This window comes from Balearica regulorum, chromosome 1, assembly GCF_011004875.1.
Source record: "Balearica regulorum gibbericeps isolate bBalReg1 chromosome 1, bBalReg1.pri, whole genome shotgun sequence".
NCBI lineage: Eukaryota > Metazoa > Chordata > Aves > Gruiformes > Gruidae > Balearica > Balearica regulorum.
In genome coordinates this window covers 113,472,183-113,497,774 of record NC_046184.1, presented here as the reverse complement: position 1 = coordinate 113,497,774, position 25,592 = coordinate 113,472,183, and the positions used below count along the sequence as shown (strand labels likewise).

Sequence of the window (25,592 nt, the reverse complement as noted above, 5' to 3'; positions counted from 1 at the left end):
GTGAGCAGCGGTGGGTCTAGCTATTTAAACGGTTTTTTGTCCTGATTTCAGAACCATGAGCATGACTTGCACTTACCAGTTTTGTCAGCAGAACTAAGCTGGTGAATATTTTCTTTGGTGACCATTTTTGCTTCTGGTTCATGGCTGTACCAGCAGGACCTATCGTGGGAACCAGCAGAAGAATGCTTTAGTGGATGTTCCTTATTTTGCTTACTGACTCAGGTTTGCTAGCCTGGCAGAAGTGGGTTTTGCTTTCTAATATAGTTGTGTTTAGAGGCCTTTTCCAGCTTGGAAGTTTTGCCAGTGCATTTCAGCCCTTTTTGAATTTCAGATGCAGGCAGATACCTGCTCCAAGAAGGGGCTCTCTACAGCTGTGTCCTGCCCTGCTGCCGTTTCCTTGCAGAGGCAAGATAGTGCCAGTCAGCCGACACCGCCAAAGCATCACTAGGAAAAAGCTGTAGGACTGCAAGTGAGTCCTTGGATCTCAGTTCTGTCACCCAAGGCAAGCTGGCAAGTACATAAGTATCTGCTTAATATCTCAGGAAGGGTGGAAACTCCTTTTGAAGATGGTATGGGACTTTTTTTTGTCTTTCTTCCTTTCTTTATGAACACTCTTACTTCTTACATAAACTGTCACTGAATCATCATTTAAATTAGTGGAGTGATACTGCTTTGGAGCAGTTGCTGTTGATGTGAAAGGGGAGAGTGGGCTTTGGGTGTGAGGCTGGGGTATCCAACACATGAAGAGTGTTTTCTCCCGTGGCTCAGGGCAGATGACCAAATGGTCTCACCATTTCTGGAACAAATGAGACACCTTTGCCTTTGGAGACAGCTGAGACAATCTCTATTGAAACTGTGTTTAAAATGGGCTTTATTCATATAGAACTTTTAATTGAGCGCTGGGAAGGTTATGTGTGCTAAGTGTGCACTCAATATTGTGTGTTACCCACTTCTGTCGGCCCTTAGAATGGAGGCTGGGTTATCTTCAGGGTGCAACTGGTTAGAAGTGCAGGAAACGGTTGTGGTTTCTGGGATTTGAGCAGGTCAGCCTGGCAGAACGTACCTGGGATGCTGGAGCTGGGCAGCAGCGGACCGTGCACAAAGCAGAAACGCAATGCAGTACGAGAGGCCAGTGGTCAGCTGTGGCTGGTTCTGCTTCTTCCACCTGGGAGAGGGATTATTTCAGCATACCAGTTCCCTGCGACTCTGCGATGCAGTGCTCTGAGTGAAGGGCACAGTGATTCATCCACTAAATGGATGTAGCAAAAGCACTAGCAATTCACTGTTGTTTGTAACAGGGGTACTGTGCATTATGCCTAATTTTTTTAATTGTGGTATTACAAGAAAACTTTCTGGAATGAAGGGAGTATTGTGTTGAAGTGTCTCCTGAATCAAACTGTTTTCTCATACAGCAGTTTCTCTCAAGGTAGAGATGATGTTCCCAGAGGGAGCAGGATGGCAAAACTCGAAGTCTCTTGGTCCCATCTTTCAGGAGCGTCAGACTCTCTTTTTCTTAGATGCAAACTATCGGGGATGTGGAAGCAGTGGAGGGGGGTTGTTTCTCAGTTGCTCATAGTGGTTGATACCAAAGCAGTTGATCACATCAGTGTTTTGAGCTACTGGTTTTACGGCCAGGTGCTTGCTGCCATGAATTAAGGATTCATAAATTAGGCCTGCAAAATATTAACAGGTTTACTCTGCCTGCATACCCTTCATTCATTGCTACATAACAGCAGAGAGCAGTTTAGCTCCCTGCCAGTGTATTTTAGTAAGACAGCAGATTGTCTGTGTTTACTTATGATATACAATTCAGTAATTGTACTGCCAATCTTGGCCAAGTTCCTGAATAGTTGGGGCCTAAAAACAAGCTCTTAAATTCATATTTAGGTTCCTAAATAGACCGTATGATTTTTCAAATATTGAATCCATCCTGACTCTTGCTGACTTTTTGGAAGCCAGTAGGCTATCAGCATTTTGAAAATCAGGTCTGCTGTGTGTTCCCACGCTTATATGGGAAAGCTAAACTATGGTTTAGACTCCTTTTACTATTTGTCTTTGTAGTATTGCAGTGCCTCTTTTATTCTCTACATTGCAATAATTCCTAGTGGATCTTATTCATGTTGACAAACTTATCAGTTTGGATTGATTAAAATGTCCAGTAAAAAAGTTGCCAGCAAGATTGCTATTTGAAATCTTTGTTGGAAGATGAAGAGATGCACAGAGTAAGAATATTTCTGGCAAGTCACTGGAGTTTTTTTTTTTTTTTTCATAAAAGGGCAGGCTATAAATATCATCTTTCATATAACATATGCTTCACTGCCTGTGCCTGACAACAAACCTGAGTGAACTAGGGTTCATCAGAAAGGCTGATTTTGCCCTCAATATTATCGGGAGCTCTTCAGTGCCTCTTGGTGAGGTTTTTCTCCCATGTGTCAGTGCAATAAGGCTTCGTTTCCTTTCTCTATGTAATTTCAAGGAAAGTCTGATTCATTACTTCAGGGGCTGAGCTAAATTCTTTCCTCTGGACCATTTTAAAAGAAGTCATTTAAGCCTCAAATACTTGTGCTGGCTGCAGCAGCAGATGTGTGAAAGAGTGGGCATTTGCTTTGCTTCTTGCAAAGCATCCTCAAGAAGAGGAGGCTCCCCTTAATCTGTGGGCTCAGAAGCACAGCAGAAGGACTTTTTGACCTAAGATGAAACAATGACAAAACTATTCCTGTGGAAGCACAGCATGCAAACGCTTCGGGATGCTTCTGGAATAGCTTACTGGGGATAACTTACTCTTTCTTTTCAAAAGAAAATCATACCAATGCCTTCAGGGAAAAAAAAAAAAAAAAGTCTTGTGTGATGAGGGGAAACAAAAGAAATTATTCTTGGTGATATTTAAAAGTAGTTGTATTCAAAAGGTCCTGGAATGGGAGGATTTAACATAGGGTGAATCAGCAGAGTGATCTGGCATGATTGCAAAGGTGACTTTGAAAGAGTTTCTCATTTTGGTCTTGGAGATCTTTCATTTCTTCTATTCAAATGCCCCGATGGATCAAAATTTGTAGCATTTTCAGGAATCAATATGCACTTTTTTCCTCAAATGAGGGCTGCTCCTGAGAAAATAATTTTGTTTTGTAAACATTATTTGACTGAGACTGACTGCATGTTTCCATTCCCCTTGCAGAGGCACAGCGATAGCTGGAATTGTTTTCGGTATAGTATTTATAATGGGAGTGATTGCCGGGATTGCCATCTGTATCTGCATGTGCATGAAGAACAACCGTGGGACTCGAGTAGGGGTCATCCGAACTACGCACATCAACACTATCAGCACGTACCCAGGTAAGGAAGCAAAATGACAGTCCTGCAAGAGTGCCTGTGTTCATGGCAGGAGTGTATCTTTGGATAGTTATGGCTCTGCAGTAAATGGGGGATGTGAATACAGCAGGAGGCTCTTCTCAGTCCGGAGGGGAATGGCACGACTCCCTGCTGAGAAACGCAAGACAGCTCAGCCTGTGCAGTGTTCGTCAGTGCAGCACTCTGCCTGGGCTAATTTATTCAGCTACTCAGTGGGCTAATGAGATCTGGCCGGGTGCCCGCAGTAGCATACACAGCTGTATGGCTTGCGGTGCCCGCAGTAGCATGTTGAGACCTCGCTCAGGGCGGTGCTGCATTGTGCAGGACGGACCTTCTCTCTGTGCCAGAGGCTCTCTGGCGACGGATCAGTTGTTCTTCTTTTGTGTTCCGGTTCTTGTATTTGCTCTTGTTCACGTGCAGTCAGCTCCCTTTCATTATCTGATATAATAGGGGCCCGGCATACCACAGAGAGGGGAAAACCTGGACAATAAGGTCTGTGGATCATAGCGCAAAGGCTTTGAGTAGTGCCATGTGGAGTCTAATGCAGCCCAAGCTGGCTGGTCCTCAGCCAGAGCTCACAAGCCCTGCTGGGTGCTGCAGGATCCCAGATGACTTCTACAAAGGCACACGGGCATCTTTGCAGGCTGCTCTGTGCTGTGCGTCCCAGGAGGGACTGCTGGCTGGCACGTGGTGCTGGATGCAGGCTAGCTCTCTGCACCCGCCTGGCACCATGCCTCAACTGATAGGAACTTGGAGCACGGTGCAGAGATGCACATTGTGCCTTGGTCAGAGTAAGCTGAGTGTTGGACGTGCCCAATGCAGGTTTGTCTGTGGGTTAACATTGTTTTGGTGTAATGGGTTTTTAGGGCTGCACCAGGGGAGGTGCAGAGCCTAAGTCAGATCTGGCACTGAGTTAATAAGCTGTCACAGGCTCTGGGGCACCCCAGGGGACAGTAGGAAGCCCTCATGGGTCTGCTCCAGTGCCGTTGTGCCCATAGTGAGTGGGCACTGGTACATCAGGCTGTACCTGAGCTAGCTCTGTGCAGAGCCACTCTCTGCACCACACTTGTCAACTCACATCAGTCTAGGACTGGGCCACAGGAGCACCAAAGGTGGATCTGCACTGAGCCAGCTGGGGTCTGCAAGGCTCATTTGTCTGAACTCCCCACCACGTGAAAGTGGCCACATTATTGAAGAGCAAAGCTGACCTGGAAGAAGCATAACAGTGTTTATGCCATGCAGCTATGTCTCTGGTTCAGTGACATTGTTAATTACAAAGCCAGGAGCGATTGCCTTGGGATAACTTGGGAGTTCACTGTAATAAAAGGCAATGGTGTTTCATGGATAAAGTCCCCTCATCTCACTCTTACAGATCCCCTGCCTTTATATTCCCTCCTGTTGCAAAGGTTGTAGCAAACCCCAGGTGCATTATGTATGCTTATAGGCAAGCTATGCAATATTTATTATGTGTTCCTTTGTCACATTCACTGCTCTCAGTGTCTTTCTCCCTCATTCTCTTACTTTTCAGTTAAACTAAAACCATCTATAATCATCCTTATCATTGCAACCTTGTTTTGCATAGAGAGATGAGTAATGAAAAAAACCCTGCAATATTCTCAACCATGAATTGCTGAAGAGCTACTTCAGAATCTAATAGTCACTGCAAGCTGTAAAAACAAGAGCAAAATGAAGACTCCAGAGCTGTAGCCTTTTCCTCCCCAAGTCTGCTCCTGCAATGACTCACCCCTATCTCTCCACCTCCAGGCAGTTTGTCTGCACACTCCTGGTGCAAAGATTGGTTTGAGCAGTTCTTCCTCTCAGCGGCAGCAGTTTTTGGAAGATGGGGAAGCTCTGAAATGATTGCTGTGTTCCCTGCTGTCATGAACACTTCTGGAGTAATGACTGGCCTGGCTTTGGCTGCAGGGTTTGTGACCAGCCGTCTCTCCTGCCATTACCTGTTCTGGACAGGAACGCCAAGTGAGGGCATGCCCTTCCTTTGGCTTCAGCTACAGGAACAGCCGGGTTTTCGGAGAGCAGGGAGTGCTTTTCATGGCACACTGGCATTTAAATCTCTTTCCCCCATCACAAACATCTTAGGTTTCTGTTTCCTCTCTATTCAAGTACTATTTCACTGTCAGTCTGATTGAGACAGCTAGGAAGGGGATAGGGGGGCATCCGTAGTGACATAAACAGAGACATGAGAAGACTCTGGACCTTAACAGTGACATGGTGACATGAGCAGACTCTGGACCTTAAAATTTGTAGAGACTACTCTAATGCGGTCTTGATATGGAGCCTTCAGTTCCTACCATGCTATCATTCTGCAGCATTTTTTGATCAATGAACTAATCCTTCTTCTCTAAGGTTAGTAGAAGTAGTTGAGAAAATATTTTCAGCTGTTTGTGAATATTTTTGTTGTTTCCTAATGGCTTACCCAGTTTACAAACACTGGGCTCTCCTCAGATGTCTTCTTTGGGGTGAACAAGGCGAAAGCCCAAGCCCTGGAACCTTCCTGGGAATATGGTGTTTGCCCTGGGAGGTGTGATGCTGCTGTGATTGGCATGGCATGGCACACATCTCCTGGGGATCCAGAGGGTGTTTGAGAGGTCTGTGGAGATCAGCAAAAGCCCTGGCTACCCCGTCATTTTGAGGCAACATAGATCCACCTTGCTGCTGAAGGGGGTGGAAGGAAATGGATCTGATAAAAACCCAGCCTCTCTCCCCTGAAAAAGTTTAGCTCTGTCACATCACCCTGGTATCATCAGCCATATGGCCACTCAAACACTCTTGCCAGCACGTGTCGATGGGCATATGACTAAGCAGTGAAGGAAAGGGTAATAAGCAAGGACTTGCATTGACATAAAGTAACTGTATAATGACAGTATGAAAAACAAGTGAGCGCATTGCCAGGAGACTTTACATCTGTTGTATGGAAGTCTGAATGTCAACTAGAAAATACTTGGGGGGCCTGCATCTGAAAAAAAGAGATTTTTAACTGTGTCTTCTTTTTTCTCCCATTTCAGTGGCTCCGCCACCATACAGTTACGAATACGAAATGGAGTACCCAGCTGACCTACCTCCACCTTATACTCCAACCCCACAGACTTCGATACAGTATCCCCCACCCCCTCCATACCCTGGCTATTCAGGGAAATAATTAACATGGCTTCACTCGGATAGTAACTGCCTGTTGAAACAGCCAGCACCGTTGGGACAAATGTTATCGGCTCAGGGACAAATAGGCTGGGGTCTGCATCAACACATATGGCCAGTTGTTGAAATAACCTGGGAGGGTTGCCATGGCTCAGGATGAAGAAAAATACTGTCCACTCCGGACCATCATGTTTCATGATTAAACAACATGTGACCAAAGAAACAGTTCCTGTAAGTTAGTGCCTGATGAGTAGTGCTTAGCATCAGTGCGTAGCATCACCTTCAGCTGCAGCCCGTTACAGCGCCCAGGAGAGGGGGTCTTCCCATGTAAGAACGTGCAAGTGGTGCAATTGGTTTGACAAACTGTTTCGAAAGCGCAAGAGGCAACTGCTGGGGCTTATTCTGGGGGAAAACTTCAACTCAACTGTTGTCTTCAAGTATGTGTGACGCCTTCCCTTGAAGTGAGGCAAATAACGAACAACAAGGAAGACTGAAGCTATTTTCAGTTTCTACTTCAGGCTCATAATACCCAATGATCAGCTGTGCCTATTGGTCTCATAAGCATATTACAAAGAGAAGTGGTGTCAGAGTTATTCAGTAACCAAAAAATGACGGATATTATTTTTGGTCAAGTGCAGGTTGTTTTAAGTGCCTACTTTAAGCAGTTTGAGACTAGTTTGTGGCCTAAAATGTAAACATAAAGAACATTTTTATATGTGAAATACACTAATTATTTATAGCTGATTTACTTTTACCTGGACTTAAATACTGTATACATTGGAAATATGCTACAATGCCTTTTTTATCAGCAAATGATACTTTGATTTTTTAAAAAAAAAACTGAATCAGAAAAAGTCACAAGTGGGAGAAGAAATACAAACCAAATATTAAAACATCATAGATTTGTCTTCAACTGGATTGCATAGACTATTTTTTTTTAAAAAAAGAAATCATATTGTTTACCAGTAATAATGATACTCAGCCTAACCAAAGAGATGAGCATAGAGACTGTGAGCATCAGATTACTTTTGAATGTTGTACTGGGCATTTTAAAACTGTAAGTCACCAAATGATACTTTTTGCATTTGTCACACGTATTGTTCAAAATTACTTAATCTCTACTATATGAAGTACAGACCTTTATGATTTAAAATGTTCCAATACTTATGGGGCTAACTGTGATTCAGCAGCAGCTATTTGACTTTGGAATTACCTAAAGCATCATCCTTCAATAGTAAAACTAGTATTTTTCTCAGTTTTATAAGCGAACCACAAAGACAGTGGTTGTCTTCGGGAATTTAAAAGTGCTGAACGCCCTTAGTTTGAGTTGAGTGGCTGGCCAGTTTGAGAATGCTACAGCCGAAATAGCAGAAGGTGTCAAAAATACGGCACCTAGAGTTCAGGACAGCTGTGGCATCAGGTCCATTTCAGAGGGAGACACTGCAGGTTATTGCTGATTCCTGGAGATCAGAACACATTTAAATGTTTTGCAGTGTATCCCTCATGTATCTTTTGAGATGTATCAGTGTATTAATGAATAAAAAAGCAGCTTGCAAAAGCTGATACCATATCGCAGTGAAGTCAACTGACAACCTTTCATCACCCCCTCGGTCCAGTATTTTCAGCATTCAGTCCTGATTCAGGAAAGAACTCAAGCAACCTTTTAACTTTGAGCACAGAAGTTATTCAGAGGCTTTCTTGTAAACAAGACCTTATTGACTGTTCTCGCTCAAATTTTGTAGTTGTATTTGTCCTTTCCAGGCTGACTAAGCTTATCCTCTTGAAACCCCACTTCAAAGCGCAAATGGCCTCAGTCCTCACCAATGTGAGCTCAGGAGATCTGTGTTGTGGCCCTTGGCCAAACTGAGCCTTGAGTCACAGGCCCCTTAGCTCCCCAGGCATTTGTAACCCAGTCAGAGGAAAACAGCTGTGTCACAGGTTTTGGTTGCTGCTGGTTCCTTGGAGTCTTCTCCAAGGAAGGAGAGTTATATTCTTATTTCTTTTTCGCTGTTCAGAGGTGACCTAGTCTTGAACTAGGTTATCCTTACAATTACTTCTGCTCTGGGCTATATGTCCTGCAACATTTCAGGTACATTTCAGGTACCCTGACCTCTCAAGAGATGGACGTTCCTCAGTTGAAATCCTCCCATGAAGGACAACCTTCTGCGTGTGGTGTTTTGGCAGTCCCTACTCAAACCATCTGCTGGGGCGTTGATGTGCTTGCCAATGTGGTGGCATGCATGAAGAACAGAAAAAGCATAGTTTTCTCTGTGGGAAACCCTGTTCCGACCACATCATTCTACGCTAGTACCTCAGTTGATCACCCTGGATGATATTTCTGTGCCAAAAAGTTACCTATAGATAAAGAGTATTGTCATTTTTCCTATTCTTGTATTTCATTTCTTTCTGCTGAACATGCAGACACACAAATCAAAGAGCAGTTTGTATTTGATGAATCCAGTCTCCTGAAAAACACAAAGAAAGCAAGCTCTGCTATAGATCATAAATCTTCCCTTAGAGGAAGAATTTCTCCAGCCGTGACATTTGTCAGAACAAGTTATAAAGCAGATTTCTTAAATAAAAAGGCATTTCTGGAAAATAACTAAAAGTCTTTGATCACAGAGTCCTCTGGTTTTCAGCTTTGCAATTGTGTGTTGCCTCTGATGATACTGCATAAAGGTCATAGTGACCAAAATATCTACAACGTATACGTGACTTGTTCCAGGGGAGAATTACGGAAATAGGAAATTGAGAATTTCATAGTGATAGAGACGTATTTGTTTGCTGTGAAAACACTAGTGAGGGTGTTGATTTTAGTATGTTAATTAATGTTCTGCAGATCTACATATATTGGGCCATACCAGACAACGATTTTAATCTCAAAAGACACCGCATCTCTTGTCCTTGCTAAGGGCATAAACCATAAAGGTGTTGCCCTTTCAGCAAACCAGGTAAAACTAGTCCAGAGTAGCCTATTCTCAGAAAGAGGTGATGACTGCATTGAAAATAGGTAAAACTGAGAGAGCCAGAGAGGAGGAGGGCCTCTGAAAGATTTATAAAAGTAAAAGAATAGAACAAAGAAGTTGTGGCATAAACAAATGGGAGCATTTGCTAACACTAAAGTTTTATTAGTGGAATATAGTTGAAAAAGTTGAAGTGTTGTTATACCTTAAGTGTTATTTTCTTTGTGTGGAAACATGTAATTTGTTCAACACCTCCATATTCAAAGTTCCTGCAGTGCAGATATTGCCGGCCAGTAGTCATTTATTCTGTTTCACATGAATAGCTTGCAGATGCGTGGGTTAGCACAAAGAGTTTTTACTTAGTCACACCAACTTATTTCAGTCTAATGCTCTACATCATATTGTAAGGTAAGAAAAAAAAAACCCAAAAATGAAATCTATGGCTGAGGAGGTCCAAACAATCTTTTGCTTTTCTCGCTTGGCAGAGGACATTATCACTAACTCGGCTGGCGAATGTAGCATTGCCCTGGGCAGTGCATATACTTGGATCAAATGCTTCTGATTTTCCTGTGGTCTCCGGTTTCTCTGCCTTTGGCTCACGATTTTGAGGCCGAGCTGGGGAGGCAGAGCGGGAAGGTCGCTGTGCCAGGAGTCCAGGACCCGGTCCCGTCAGCCTTTCTCCTTGGTTTCCTAGTTTAGCACGTTAGATGACTGCCTGGTTGTGCGATTGCCGTTAGGGATTGGTAGCAGCAGGAGTTGCAGGTGCTTACAAGGGCACATATGCTTGCATACGTTCTGAAGCCAGTCTTCTTTTGTGGAAAAAAATAAATTCTATGTGATGTCTTAGTTAATCATGTATCGGGGATATTTCAAGCCATGATTCATTTCAGAAACGTAATTTAATCTGGCATTTCTTTAACTTTTTTTTTTCCCAGAAAGAGCTACTTCAAACCAGTTATCTCTCTGACAGCCTACTGTTTCTAGGGTTTATACCAAACAGCAGGAGAAATCTATTTAAGAGCTAATGACCCATTTGGGAGACTTTACAAATTAGGTAATAATCTGTTGGAGGAGTTAAAAGGCCAAGGCAAAGCCAAGGGAAGTTAATGTGCTAGGCTGCCATTACCTAAATGACACACTTCGATGAAAGGATTGTTAATGCTATTATAAGCCTCTTTTAATTAATGAAAGATGTAACAATTTGCATTTTTAATGTTGGTAACTTTGAAAGATGCAGTTTTACCAGTGTACTAGACTAGATTTTCAGTAGTGCCGCAATGAAAAGATCAGATTGCTCCATGGAGCACCTGGATCGATATTAACAGTGTTCTTTGTGTAGTAGAAATAGAGTCTTTCAATTTAAAGCAAATGTTCTCAAGACCCTTTGTGAAATCACAATGATATTTTTTGGATGTAATGGGATAGTTCATAAAGCACTGATGGCTATCTATTAGAATAGTAAATGTTTGGCATTTCTGTATTCGCTTTCATCCTGGAAGCACTCCAAATGCTTTAGTAACTAGAAAAATAATTATTTTAGTCACCTTGGAATAAAACGCAACAGGTGTTTAACAGCACACAGTAATAGTATGTAACACCCTGAGGCAGAAATTGCACACAAGAATTAAGGGAAATTGAATGTATTTCTTCAGTTTCACAAAAACATTGGTGCTTGGACAAAACACCTTGAGAAAATAATGACCAGAACCTTTTATCAAGTGGTGCCTATTATTGTTTTCCAGTGGGTACGCCCAGTCTAGCGGTGGTGTTTATATTGCAGCAATGGCTGAAGTCTGAAAAGCAGAGCCCCGGACCAAGCCTGCGTTGTTGTGCACCCATCGTAAAAATACCCCTCCTGCTCTGTCATGGTTTTGGTGTGCAGCTGAAGATGGCTGAAGAGGGGTGATGGTCCCTCACTTTACAAAAGGGGAAGAGAGATGGGGACAAACAAAATGGTCAAGACTTCTGGATTTTGTATGACCTACAGAGGACGGCTCGCTTGTGCCGTTGCCGGTGACTGTCACCATCGGAAGAGCGACAGCGGTGAGCACGGAGTGAGCTGAAGAGCTGCCGCGCAATCACGAGAACAGCCCAGAGAAGGACCCAGGGAGCTCCAGCTTGGGGATCACATAGCACGAGTTGCTGGAGGCAACAGCTAGAGCAGAAACGTTTGTCTGTCCAATTTGCTGTGAAGATTAGATGGTCAATATTTCCACAGCACTGGAAATGGAAAACTCTAATTATTTTTGTTACACGGTGCACCATTAGTATTTTGCATCCTTAGTGGAGCCCAGGAAAGGGCAACCTTTAGATTCCATTGCTGTCCCAGTGATGACTAAGAATGGACTAAAGCCAACAGAAACAAGAGGAGAGCCAAAGACTTAGGTGTTTCTGAAGAAAGTGGGGGTTTTTGTCAGCCTAGCATATGGAGCCGGTTCCTTCACGGAGGCGAGCTGGCCTGCTGCCAGTGAAGGCAGCTGATTTTAAACGGCTGAAGCCTGCGGGAGGGAGGCTGAAGTGGGAACTGTGTAATGCTGGTTTTCCCCAGGCCTGAGACTCCACCTGACCCCTCTGCTCACCCGCAGGAAACCTGCTGCGGGGGGAGACTTCAAGGCAGTGCTCCTTTCTTGCGTTAATGCCAAGCTGGCCATCTTAGCCCTTCACAACACATCTAGGATTTTCAGGAACACGGGCAAAACCGTTTTTTCACAGCCAGTAAGCCATCCCCAACTTTCTCTCGGTAGATCCCACGTCATATTGATGGGAAGTCCTCCATTACAGGAACTGATCTGGACACTGGTACGGCCTTTCGCCAGTTTATCCAAATTGCCCAGGTTTTTTTATATTGCAGCATATTTACCAGTGACTCATCTCGTTGCCCTTATTTTACATGCTCCCTCAAGATCCCCCAGGGCTGCGTCCTTATTTTACTGCTGCTTGTCAAAGAACTTTTCTGAAGAGCCCTGATCACGGGAAAACATTTTCCACGCAGACCCTTCCCCTGGCTCCCTGCATCACCACCTCTAGGAGCTGCCTGGGCAGGCTGGGCTCTGCAAGTCATCCATACCCTGGTTTTAAACATCACCTCCTCCGCAGGGGAGGAAGGTCAGCTGTTGGCAGCTAGCCTGAGATCACCCTCAGCGCAAGCTTTACTTGTGATGAAACTCTACTCTCTCTCTCTCTGTTTCCAAAAATCCAAATGTGGTCAGTAAGTTTAGAAAGAGGCAAGGGAAATAATGGAAAAAGAAGTCATGCCCGCATCTGCTTTTTGGTTTAGCTCAGCTCCGAGGGATGCCTTTTTCCCTGTGTATTGCCAGCTATCAAGTTGGTAGCCTGTCTCCTCTTTTATGAAAGTTTCTGGTTTCCTTCGCTGTAGAGCATCTTTACCAGGAGGGGAGGGTGTGATTTGGGCATGTGTGCAACTGCAAAGCCCAGACGTTCCCTGGGGCTACCTTGTGATTTCAGTACCTGTAGCCCCCCGCTTTATGTCTGGACCTTTATGAACAATCGCTCAATGGGGAAGTTGGTTTTATTTATTATTTTAATATAATATGCTTCCTAGCTTAATTTTTTATATATCTGGTGTCCCTTGGTCTTATACAGGCAGTAACTTGTTGGTAACTAGGCTGTGCTTAATTAAACAAAATGTTAATCTATGGCTGGGAATCCAGTGAACCCAGGTAGTGGGACTCAAACTCTTTCGTTATACCCTGAAACTTGAACAATGACTTGGCAACTGCAGATTATATAGATTGTGTGGCAGGATATGCAGAACATACACGTGGAATAAATCTGTATACTTGTGACTGGCCCTCGTTTGAGGCTGAGCATCCTGGCAGTGAGACGCTTTGTTATGGTAATGGGCTTGGGTGGTTGATTACTTGCCAAGGCATAAAGGTACCTGCCATTTATTGACAGCTAAGAGACGAGGTTGCTTCTGTACCAGCTACCTCACATAACAAGAATGTATGAAATCATCTGAGGCTGCCCTTGTCAATTATCATCATCATTATTTCTGTGTTTAAAAACCAAGGCAGAGGTCTTGTGGGCATTCATCAAAGAAGTGCTGTGGTAGTGTGGTCTCCACTGTGCCTCAGCTGAGACATCATCGGGTAAGTTCATGAGATTTAGGAATGAAAATAAATACATATGTGCTGCATTACTGGTCCTCATTTGGTGATGCTCTTCCTCTGAGGTGGAGGGCGGGTGATCACCCATCTGATTCAGGATTGGGAAATCAGCTGATACACGTGCATGTACATAGTCATGAACTTGGAGATAAACCAGCCCAGTGCACATAGTGATGAAATTGGAAACAAACCATCCCAGCTGGGTGATAGATCTGGGCTCCTTACTGACAAACTACGAACCTATGTTTAAGAGTTCTGCCACAGCTACGCTATTGCTGTATATCCATCTTCATAATCTACAAGAGACTATAGCGAGGTATAAATGGTCCCTGACACATCTGAGAGACTGGTAGAGTAAAAGAAAGTTTCCACCAGCTCTCACAACATGATAGAATCAAACTAGGACAGTTGCTAATCCTTCCCTGCTGGTGAGGGCTCCCTCTCCCCAGCCCTGCGTCCTCACCCCCCCACTCTACAAGCCGCTGCTCCCTGGTTCTGCAGGGCTTGGTGTGCAGCACCCGCAGGTTGGGAGACACGGCAGTAAGTCAGCTCGGCAGGAGCTGATACTTACCTTTATTGAAAAATCTATCATTAAAATCCTTCTGATTGCCAGTGTTTATTGCTGATTATAATTTCTGGTCAGTGAGTGAAACTGAGGACAAGCTGTGACTACTGACATGGTGCGGGTAGGGGATGCTGCATGTCTCAAGGATTCAAGTCCTGTGGAATGCTAAGGTTGACCCAATAATCAAGAAGCTTGGGTAAATTCACAACATAAACAGGTAGATTTATTGATGCCTGTCTTCAAAGCCAAAAGAGTGGCATCCTGATGTTCCTATCTCTTCCACACCTGTCATATTAATTTAAAAAAAAAGTTCAGGAGTCCAACAGAGGTTCTTTCTTTAGCTGATGAGTGCAGAGGATTTCCTTTTTAAGCCTGATATACTCAATGGTAAGTTTGGACAGTGATCCTTCTGACACCAGTAAGGATAATAAAAGGTTGACTCAGATCTTAGATCTTGGCTTGTGGGAAGTGAAGGAAAACAAAGCACCCCACTAGCTGGAGCTCAAGATTCACTAAAGTTTTAAAGCACTTCTCCATCCATGGGTGATAGACTTATTTGGATCATTATAGTCAAGGTACCTGATGAGAGTTTTCATAAATGAAATAACAGTGATGGGTTCTGTCTGTGACAGAAGCATAATTCTGGTCTAGACAGAGCAAAGTGTCTGGTTCACTGGGTGCCCTGTTCACCACGACCCTCACATAAGACTTGCTTCAGGCTGACCTCTGGCAGTAGCTCTGCCTGTCCTTGCCCTCCTGCGGAGCCTGGTGATGGCACGGACGGAGGGAACGGGCACAGCTCTGAGCATCTGCACCCAGCCTTGGGAACTGCTGGGCAATTATGTGGCCAACTCTGCAATCTCTAGGCTGTTGATTTTTGAGACAGCATAGTTTACGTTGCTTAGGTTGTCCATATCTGGGTGCCTACCTAAGAGTGAAGAATGTTTTGTTTGACTTCCCAACTTCTGAAAAAAAATCCTACTTTCTGTACAAATGATATATTGTAAGGCCAATTCCAGTGGATCTAAGGGCTAAACAAACAAAATGATAAATCTTCCCTGGGTTTCACCTGAAGACTTCCTCACTTCAGGTAATTAGCTCCAGTCCACCCTGGGTACAAAGGGCTGGGAAGTGACAGCCAAGAATTTCTGCTAAGAGGAAATTCTCATGCTGGGCAGTGGGAGTGACTTCGGTGCTGCTTCTTTAAAATATGCATAATGCAATCAAATTTAGAAAGATTTCATTTATCCTGGTTATGAAAAGGAAACAAGAACAGGAGGTAAGGGAAGTTTTCAAGTGCAGATAAATCTTTCTGTTCTTCATATCTTGGAGGTCAGTGTTTAAAAGTAAGAGGCTGTAGATAAAGATCTTCAGCAATTTTCAGTCTTCTCTTGCCTATATATTTCCCAAGTGGCTGTCAAGTGTTATTTCTTCCTGGTGTTGTCAGCTTCTATTGCCTGGTACATGATATATATTTTAATTGACAGCCAGTAACAGCCATTCCAATCATAGTGAAAATGGTATTTTATAGCCAGTGTGGATGGAAGTCGTAACTTGAGGATGTGTCAGTTACTTGTTGGAAATACGAATAATTGATACTGAACGTAATACCTTTTCACAATCTCTATTTATTACAGACAACACAATCACAAAATAGCTCTTTTTTTTTTTTTTTTATTGTTTCCTTTATGTATGATTCGCTAGTCTCTGTGTAATTCAGGAATAAAATCACTCAGCATCTAGTTAGGGTCTGAGTGAAGACCTGAACCTAGAAATGTAATAGGGCATGGCAAAATATTCAGTTTCGCCCACAAAAATACTGAATACAAGGTTGACAGTTAAAGTGTCTGGCTAGCATCATTCATGGAAATGTGCCGGCAAGACTTCAGGTTAGGTCTGCGTGGCGACGTAGAAGCGTGATTGTCACACGTTGTAGCACACCTGGGAGGGCAGCAGAGAGGACACGACGTGCAGACCCGCAACGCCGCGGTACGCAGGGGCTCTGAAGAGACTGCACCATGCTCCAAGATCGCTGCCGTCAGCCCCTTGCCCCCACGTCTCTGCTGCCACCCGCCGTTAGTCATGTCGTTACTGGTAAATTAGAGTTGGGTGTGTTGAGTTGAGTGAGATCTGATATCCCGCAAAGGCAGCGTTAGATGCCATTTAAAGAATCTTTTTCATCTGAGCATCCATTTACATGGAAGATGAAGCTCCTGTGGTGTACTTGGCTTCACTGGTGATTAATGTTTACTGTTACCTGTGTGGTATTGCTGAGCTTGGCTAAGGCTCATCATTAGCCTTCCTCACTGGTCTTGAAATTTAATTTTTCGTGGGATGGAGTGTGTGATACAGAGACTGAACTATCTAAACCTTTTGCTGAGACCGTGCCGCTGACATCACCTCTTGTGATGACTGCGGGCCACCACGCCTGCCCTAAGCCCCTTAGTGGAAGGAAGCATCGTTACCCTTGTGCACGCCGCAGGGCTGTCATCAACACCAGAAGGAATTTAGGACCATCTAAGTGGGTTGGGAGGCATCCCTTTTTTAAACTTTGTTCCTGATGTTGTAGGTTATAATCTGCTTTACAACAGGCAGCCTGTAAGAAGGTTGTGTTAGGATAAATGAAGGGTGAATGCGAGTTGGATAGGATGGTTTTCCTTTAATTTGGTTTGTTTACCCTGAAATGAGCAGCTGGCCTCTGGTTTTGGGAAGAGAAGGGGGGTTTTCCCCCTTTGTTTTCCACAATTGTTGAATGCTGAATACACTTGTATGACCTGGAGGCAAAAGTAATGAAATCACTGTAATACAGGAAAGCTTTCTACCTCCTCTGGGTTTGCAGCCCACTTGGGCTGAGGTGACCTCATCTCCAAGTTTTCACAATTTTTTTCTCTGTCTTCTTTATACACCCAGAGGGCTTTTCTTGGCAGATTTTGAGGACTTTCCAGAGTTTTGCTGTAAATACGCAGCAGGCCCGTTGGGACCACCACACAGGAGTCACAGGTGGGACTGCAGGGTGCCGCTGTTGGGAAGAAGCACCGCTGCCTGCCGCACGGCTGCCCGCAGGACTGCTGCGTCTGGGAAGGGGCTGAAGGTTCTTCAGCTCAGATGCTGCCCATTGCCTGTTCCTTGTGGTAAATTAATTTTATCTTTGAAATAGATTTACTGCATCTTCACAGAGCTTTCCAGAAAATTCAGATTTATTGTGCATGCATTCATATCTCTGTCTAGGAAATCTCCAGCCTTAAATAAGGGTTGCTGAAGAAAAGGAAGGAAAAAAAAAAGATGTTTTACCACAGGCTAAGCTAATAACCAGTCCTAGTTATCTTAATGCAAACTCAAGTGGAAATAAAAGTCAGGGTTGTTTGCTTAAATATTGACAGCAACTTTCCTTTCCTCAACCACACCCTGCAAACAGGAGTCATTCCCTCACACAATTTTTCGGTGAGATAATTAGCTACCTCACAGCTTTAAAAAAATAGGCAAATACCCATCTTTCACATAGGGAAGATACAGTCTTTTAAATATCTGAACTGAGCTGAAGAAAGGAAGAGCTCCCTTCCCATTCAAACCTGAGCCGAAGCCGTAAGTTCAATTTTTATGCACCGAACAGGATGGATGCTGATGGCTGCCCCGTTGCAGCAAGGCGCGGCAGCACGGTGCCTCGCGCACTCTGACGGTGCCGTCGGCATCTGCATTTGGTGGGGACCCTGTGCCGTGGGGGCTCAGGGACAGGGCGATACGGTGGAGCTGGTCTGCACTGCCATCGCACAGCCGTGGGGTGGGCTGGGTGCCCCCGCCTGCCCCTCTCCTTGGACTGCCTCCATCCCTGGCGGCTGGCACCTCGCATCCAGCTGGGATGTGCCAGGTTCTTCACGAAACATTGCTGGAAATGTGAGTTTAATGAGACTGAAGTCAGCAGGTAGTTTGGCAAATTATCTTTTTATGTCCATAGTTGATTTTCACACATCAGTTCTCTCTCCCTTTCCTCTGAAAGCTGCCTGTTGAGCAAAAGCATGACTACATAAGTAAAAGTCCCTTGGCCCCAACTTTTCTGATCTGAGTGTAATTCCTCCTCTCAGTAGGGTGAGCAGCTTTGAGCCCTTTGTCCCTCTTTTTTGAGAGAGGAGGATGAATGCGCTCACAGGTGAAATCCCAACACAAGATGACTGGATCATCCACAGATATGGTCCTTCATCATGTTGTATCAAAGCAAGCACAAGAAAATACCCAAAATCCCACTTGCAGGTAGAAATATTATACAATGAGACCTGTGCTCATTTGCTTTCACTGGACTGTCTGCTCATGGGTGCCCAAGCCCAAACGGTGGCAATCCCCAGAAGAAAGGGCAGCCAACACACGTTCGCTCTGGCGAAGAGCCCTCCTTTCCTGCGGAGCAGGGACCACTGGTCTGTGAATTGGGGGCTACCTGTCATCTAGTATTCAGTTCTCCATGCCATCAAATATCTTCTTTCTGACTTCATGCTTCATCTTGAGCTGAAACATTCCTATTTTATCTTAATAACTGCTTTAGCAACTGAGATTTTTTTCCCCCCTTTTCTCCACTCCCCAACATATAATTAGGGTTTCTATTGGCAGGAGGATGCCTCATCTGGCTACATCACATTTTTCTTCCTGGCTGGGAGTAACTGTATGGGAATTAAGTACTTTATACTGCAGTTACAACAAAGGAAAGTTGTACTATTTCACATGTACTGTCTACCAAGGAAACTCTGTACATCCCTCTTAACGCTGCTCTCCAAGGCAGAGCCTTTTCCCCTTTCGGGGATCTTGCAGACACAAACCTACAAAAACCCAAGCTAGCACAAAAGCCGTCTCATTGCCTTGACAGTTTTTTGACTCTTCTAATGAAAACAGTGAAGAAGTACCTAGGAATTTCAGAAATAAAGGATGGTATTTATTATCACTAATAGCAATTTGTTGTGGGTTTTTTTTCCTGTAAGCTGCCCGTTCCCAGAGAGTGCTGTGAGAGGAGTTTGTTGAGGCACGGTGGTGCTGGGGTACAGGGCAAGTAGTGGAGTAGGCAGAATCCCTCCATTCCTCCAGAAAGGTGCTTGCCCTGTTTGGAGTTCAAATTCACATGGTTATCTCTTCTTCCAGAGCCAGCTCAGCCTCCAGCGGCTTTGAGTTGATACACACCAGATGAGATCTTCCCCCCAAATACAAGGTAGGGCACCACTACAAACACAATGTAAGTCAGTCTCTTCCTTGGTAAGGATTTAAACTTTTTTTTAAAAAAAAAAAAAAAAGTTCTCTTACCTATTTTTCAAAGAGTAGGTAAATTCATATTAGGTGGTGTTTCCCAAAGGGCAAGATGTTATGTCAATATCTCTAGGCAGCTGCTGTCTCTCCGTTGGATGAAACTTTGGGGAAACACCTAGGCTAAACAGGAGTTCTTAACAGAAACACTGTCATAAATGGGCACAGGGAAGCCTTGCCCGCCGCAAGGGCACATAAGGGGTGCTTTTTGCAGGGCAGAGGACAGGCAGCGTACAGCATAGTCTGCCCACCAGCTCCAAATAAAAAACATTTGTAGTACATTTATTTTAGTCATCTTTCTAGAAGGGACAGTTAACTCCATGCCTTTAAAAAGTGTCTCTAAAGTTTAGAGGATGAAGAGCTTCTCTCATGCTTGACCCTGTTCTTGTCACCAAATATCAACGTTGCATTTCAGGATCTCTGCGGAGCTCAGCAAAGCAAAGAGTTTTTCAGCTGATGAAAAGGAGAGACATTTCCGTGAGTGCCACATGGGCATGAGGTGGTGTAACCTCACTGCACTTTAAGGAGAAAGTATTTGAGAACCTTCTTTTTTTAATATGGGTTTCCCACAGGGTTTCTAGGATAGGAAAGATCTTACAAGTAAACTGGTAATGACAGGTTTCCTTGACTCAGCAAACGTGGGCAAGAGTTTTTGGCATCCAGCGTAGGCTGGCAGTGTGGTACTCGTCTCCCCAACCCTGACACACGATGGCTCTGGGGCAGATGTTTCTGCTCCCTGCCCCCGAGCTGGCATTACAACTGGGGCTGCCTGCCTGCTCCTGCTCCTCCTGCCAGTGCCCCCACTCCCCATGCAGCACCCCATCCTCTGAGAGCAGCCTGCGGAGGGGTCCTTCATCTCTCCTGCCTCCCACCACCCTGGTGCTGGGCCACTGCCCCAACACCAGCGATCCTTCAGGTGCTCCAGCCTACACAGGGCACGTCTCTGCAACGTGGACCCTTCTGAGGTCCTTGCTTCTCCTCAGCAGGCTGGAGAAGAGTACTAAGTCAAGGCTGATGCATTCAAAGGCATGAAGCTGGGGTAGCTACTGGGTTGCTGGTGACTTCAGGTGGGGCTTGGGAAGACCCATGCAGACTGGCAGGCTCTGGCACTATGCACATTACTAGTTGTCTTGTCACCTGAGCAGCAAACAGAGCTTTCTTCAGAGGCAGCCTGCAACAAATTCTTCCAGAGCCTTCACAAACCTTGTTTCCTTGAGGGATGAACTAACTGTGTGTATGTTAATTAAAGAACCGGCTCCTAAAAGGCAGCGTTAGCCAACGAGCAGGAGAACGGCCCAGCCCTGGTAACAGTGGCTGGTGCTGCCCCAGGGGAAATGCACTGCCGAGGTCAGTGTCCTGGTCTGCGTGGGAGAACAGCTGAGTCCACCGCAATCAGCGGAGATACTCTCACTGCAACACGTAAAGCACATACCTCCATCTTTCATGTATGAGAACCTGTGGTTATTACATTGCTTTCTTGAAGACAATCTTATTTTACATCAATTATTTGAAATTTATCATTCCTCCAGCAGTAATGCACAAAGTCCTTTCTCTTCTGTGTGCCATTTCCCATACTTTCAGATCAAAAAGCTTTTGTGATAAGCAATTATTTGTTACACGCACATTACATGCTGATGTGAAGCCTAATTTCTCCGCAGCGCAGAGAAGAGGTGGAATAGTTAATATCCCCTCGCTCTGAGAAAGGCTGCAGAATAATAACACGGGAAGCTGAAATAATCATTCTGCCATCAGTTGTTCTCCCCTGGGCCTGCCCACAAGAAGTCATATGGAGAACCGTTAGAGGCAGGCATCACTGAAGATTGCCTGCTAATTTTACTCCCTGTAACATAATCTGTTTATTCAGAAGATGCACTCATCTTCTCTGCTATGATTCAGAAGAATCTTAATCTGACATGATTTCTTTCATTCTCTCTCCTTAGTAATTAATATAGCTGCACGAAATCTGAGGCTTACTCTTTATTGCGAGCAATATATTATGAAATGATTCCTTTTGCTCAAGAAAACATAATCTATACTTTATTATTAACTCTCTAAATCTGCTTTTCTTTTATAATAATAGCATTGTCTTGGGAGATGGTAGTTAAATGTCTTCATCTTATGTTTTAGTGCAAAAGAAAACTTGATTAAAATGGGAACAGGAAGAGTCTAGAAAAGTATAGTTTATATAACTATTTAAATATAGCCTTTGTTTGAGTTTCAAACAACTTCCCAAAGGTGAGCATCTGTTGATAACCCTGATTATGAGATACCCAGGGGACAGTGGCTCTAGCTCACTTTGCAGAATGGCTGGTATTCCTTTTCTTATTTTTCTGTTCTTTTCTTTTATGCTCAAATTGAGTTTGGCCCGAGTTTCTGAAACATGAGTGCCCAAAGCTCTGAGCGGTTTTCACAGAACAAAAATCTGACTCCCAGTGCCTCAGTTTGAGTAAGCCATACCTGGAGCTGCATATGCTTGCAGTGTTGAGAAGCAGCTGGCCAGAGATCAGCGTTGAACCTATTTACAGGACACATTCTCAAATCACTAAGCAGAGGTTTTCTTCTCACTGTTCTGCTTTTCTCTTTCCCGCTTTCCCCTGGGGTCCTGGGTCAAAGCAGATACTGCTCCCTCATCCAGTGGCCCTTCTCGTTCCCATACATCCCTGTGCTGGGTTTGCATGGCAAGGTTTTGTTAGCGGGGGGGCTACAGGGGTGGCTTCTGTGAGAAGCTGCTAGAAGCTTCCCCTGTGTTTTCACTGGCAAATGCTTGAGCCACACTGCCCAGGTTGCAGAAGGCAGGGACTGGGAGAATACAGAACCGCCCACTGTAGCAGAAGATCAGGTTCAAGAATATCTAAGGAACCTGAAGATGCACAAGTCCATGGGACCTGATGAGTTGCATTCACGGGTCTTGAGGGAACTGGCAGATGAAGTGGCCAGGCCACTCTCCATCATATTTGAGAAGTCCTGGCAATCCGGCGAAGTTCCCGCCAACTGGAAGAGGGGAAACATAACCCCCATTTTTAAAAAGGGTGAAAAGGAAGACCCAGGGAACTACAGGCCGGTCAGTCTCACCCCCGTGCCTGGCAAGATTATGGAGCAGACCCTCCTGGAGACTATGCTCAGGCACATGGAAGATAAGGAGGTGATTGGTGACAGCCACCATGGCTTCACTAAGGGCAAATCGTGCCTGACAAATTTGGTGGCCTTCTATGATGGGTTACAGCATCGGTGGATAAGGGAAGGTCAGCTGACGCCATCTACCTGGGCTTGTGCAAGGCATTTGACACTGTCCTGCATGACATCCTTGTCTCTAAATTGGAGAGACATGGATTCGATGGATGGAGCACTCGGTGGATAAGGAATTGGCTGGATGGTCGCGCTCATTGGAGAGACATGGATTCGATGGATGGAGCACTCGGTGGATAAGGAATTGGCTGGATGGTCGCGCTCAAAGAGTTGTGGTCAATGGCTCAGTGTCCAAGTGGAGAACAGTGACGAGTGGTGTTCCTCAGGGGTCGGTACTGGGACCGGCACTGTTCAACATCTTTGTCAGAGATATGGACAATGGGATCGAGTGCACCCTCAGCAAGTTTGCCGATGACACCAAGCTCTGTGGTGCGATCAACACACTGAAGGGAAGGGATGCCATCCAGAGGGACCTTGACAGGCTGGAGAGGTGGGCCCATGCAAACCGCATGGAGTTCAACAAGGCCAAGTGCAAGGTCCTGCACATGGGTCAGCGCAATCCCCGAGGAGAAGGACTTGGGGATATTGATTGATGAGCAGTTCAACATGAGCCGGCAGTGTGCGCTTGCAGCCCAGAAAGCCAACCGTGTCCTGGGCTGCATCAAAAGAGGTGTGACCAGCAGGTCGGGGGAGGTGATCCTGCCCCTCTACTCTGCTCTCATGAGACCCCACCTGGAGTACTGTGTCCAGCTCTGGAGGCCCCAGTACAGGAGAGACATGGAGCTGTTGGAGCGAGTCCAGAGGAGGGTCATGAAGCTGATCAGAGGGCTGGAGCACCTCTCCTGTGAGGACAGGCTGAGAGAGTTGGGGTGGTTCAGCCTGGACAGAAGAAGGCTCCAGGGAGATCTAATTGTGGCCTTCCAGTACCTGAAGGGGCCTACAGGAAAGATGGTGAGGGACTGTTTATGAGGGAGTGTAGTGACAGGACAAGGGGTAATGGGTTTAAGCTGAAGGAGGGTCGATTTAGATTAGATGTTAGAAAGAAATTCTTCACTGGGTGGGTGGTGAGGCACTGGAAGAGGTTGCCCAGCGAGGTTGTGGAGGCCCTATCCCTGGAAGTGTTCAAAGCCAGGATGGATGGGGCTTTGGGCAGCCTGGTCTAGTGGAGGGTGACCCTGCCCATAGCAGGGTGGTTGGAACTAGATGATCTTTAAGGTTGCTTCCAACCCAAACCATTCTATGATTCTAGGATAGAGCCAATGCCAGCCAGCTCCAAGATGGACCCACCGCTGGCCAAGGCCAAGCCAATCAGCGCCTCTCTGATAACATATTTAAGAAGGGAGAAAACAAACTAAAGAGAGCTTTTGCAGCCGGAGAGAGGAGTGAGAAGATGTAAGAAACTCTGCAGACACCAAGGTCAGTGCAGAAGGAGGGGCAGGAGGTGCTCCAGGCACCAGAGCAGAGATCCCCCTGCAGCTCGTGGTGAAGACCATGGTGAAGCAGGCTGTCCCCCTGCAGCCCATGGAGGAAGGATGAGGGGGTGTAGAGATTCCACCTGCAGCCCATGGAGGACCCCACGCTGGAGCAGGTGGAGGCACCTGAAGGAGGCTGTGATCCCATGGGAAGCCCATGCTGGAGCAAGCTCCTGGCAGGACCTGTGGACCTGTGGAGAGAGGAGCCCACGCCAGAGCAGGTTTGCTGACAGGACTTGTGACCCCGTGGGGGACCTGCGCTGGAGCAGTTTGCTCCTGAAGGTCTGCACCCCGTGGGAGAGACCCACGTTGGAGCAGTTCATGAAGGACTGACTCCTGTGGGAGGGACTCTGTGTTGGAGCAGGGGAACGATGAGAGGAGTCCTCCCCCTGAGGATGAAGAAGTGGCAGAAACAACGTGTGATGAACTGACCGTAACCCCCATTCCCCGTCCCCCTGTGCCGCTGAGGGGGGCGGAGGTTGAATAGTAGTAAATTAGTAATAAATTAGATGAATTCCCTCTCTAAGTTCAGTCTGTTTTGCTCGTGACAATAATTAGTGAGTGATCTCTCCCTGTCTTTATCTCGACCCACAAGCTTTTTGTTATACTTTTTCTCCCCTGTCTAGTGAACGAGGGGAGTGATAGAGCAGCTTTGGTGAGCACCTGGCCCCCAGGCAGGGTCAACCCACCACAATCCCACACTCACAGCAGCACTAAATGAAATATGAAAACTTGCCCCAAATGCAATTTTAGTTATGTGACAGGACACTCTCAAGCAGTCAAAATGGAGACCAATTGCCTGGTTACTCAGTAAAATCAGTTGATGATAAATCTTTCTTTCCCGCAGTTCTTTTATTTCTATTAATGCCTTCTTCCCTTATTATTTTACCCTCATTTTCCTTTGCAAATATGTAACTGTTAATAGGATAGTTGAATGACTAGGACACTCACCTAGGATGTACTTTGCTTTTGCTCATAACTCTGCTGCAGCTGTGATTTTCAACGTCTAATCTTTGCTGTGCTTCAGTTCCCCGCCTGTACTGTAGGGATGGCATTTCTCTGTATCGGAGGGGCATTGTAAACCAGACCCAGTCAAAGTCGGCAAGTGGTTCAGGTATGGTTCTGGTGAGGCCGTTAAAGAACTTGAACAGATTAATGGAATGGTGTGCCCCTGTCTGCTAGCCAAAAAGCTTTTAGGAGACTGCCACTCACATCATCTGTACTACCTGTAACAAGCAGGGAAATGTGGAGATTTGTATGTGTGCGTGTGTATTCATGAAAGACAGACCATACGGAGGGCTTTGCAAAGCAGAAAAAAACCTGTGTCTTTAACCACAACCGTGGATAGTTCTCTGTAGAAATCTGCCTGTGGCTACAGATGAAGACAGAATGATTCTGGCAATTTAAAGAAAGATCTCTCATGACAAAAAAATAATTGTGAATTCCCCAACCCTGGTTTATGAATGGTGGAGGAGTTTTGCAGAGGAAATAATGTTCCCCA

At 45.3% G+C, this 25,592-nt stretch overlaps 1 protein-coding gene across 2 annotated transcripts in view; it reads left to right on the top strand.

Moving 5' to 3' along the window:
* Positions 1 to 25,592, top strand: part of CYYR1 (cysteine and tyrosine rich 1) — an 80,486-nt gene that overhangs the window by 50,500 nt on the left and 4,394 nt on the right. Inside the window, exons 3-4 of one of the 2 annotated variants that reach the window (XM_075769997.1) lie at positions 3,173 to 3,330; positions 6,369 to 9,091. In XM_075769997.1, the coding sequence (XP_075626112.1) occupies positions 3,173 to 3,330; positions 6,369 to 6,502 (292 nt within the window). In that variant the 3' untranslated portion in view covers positions 6,503 to 9,091. Of the gene's footprint in view, positions 1 to 3,172; positions 3,331 to 6,368; positions 9,092 to 25,592 lie in introns of those variants that run through there. The other variant, XM_075770007.1, reaches the window with a different exon arrangement.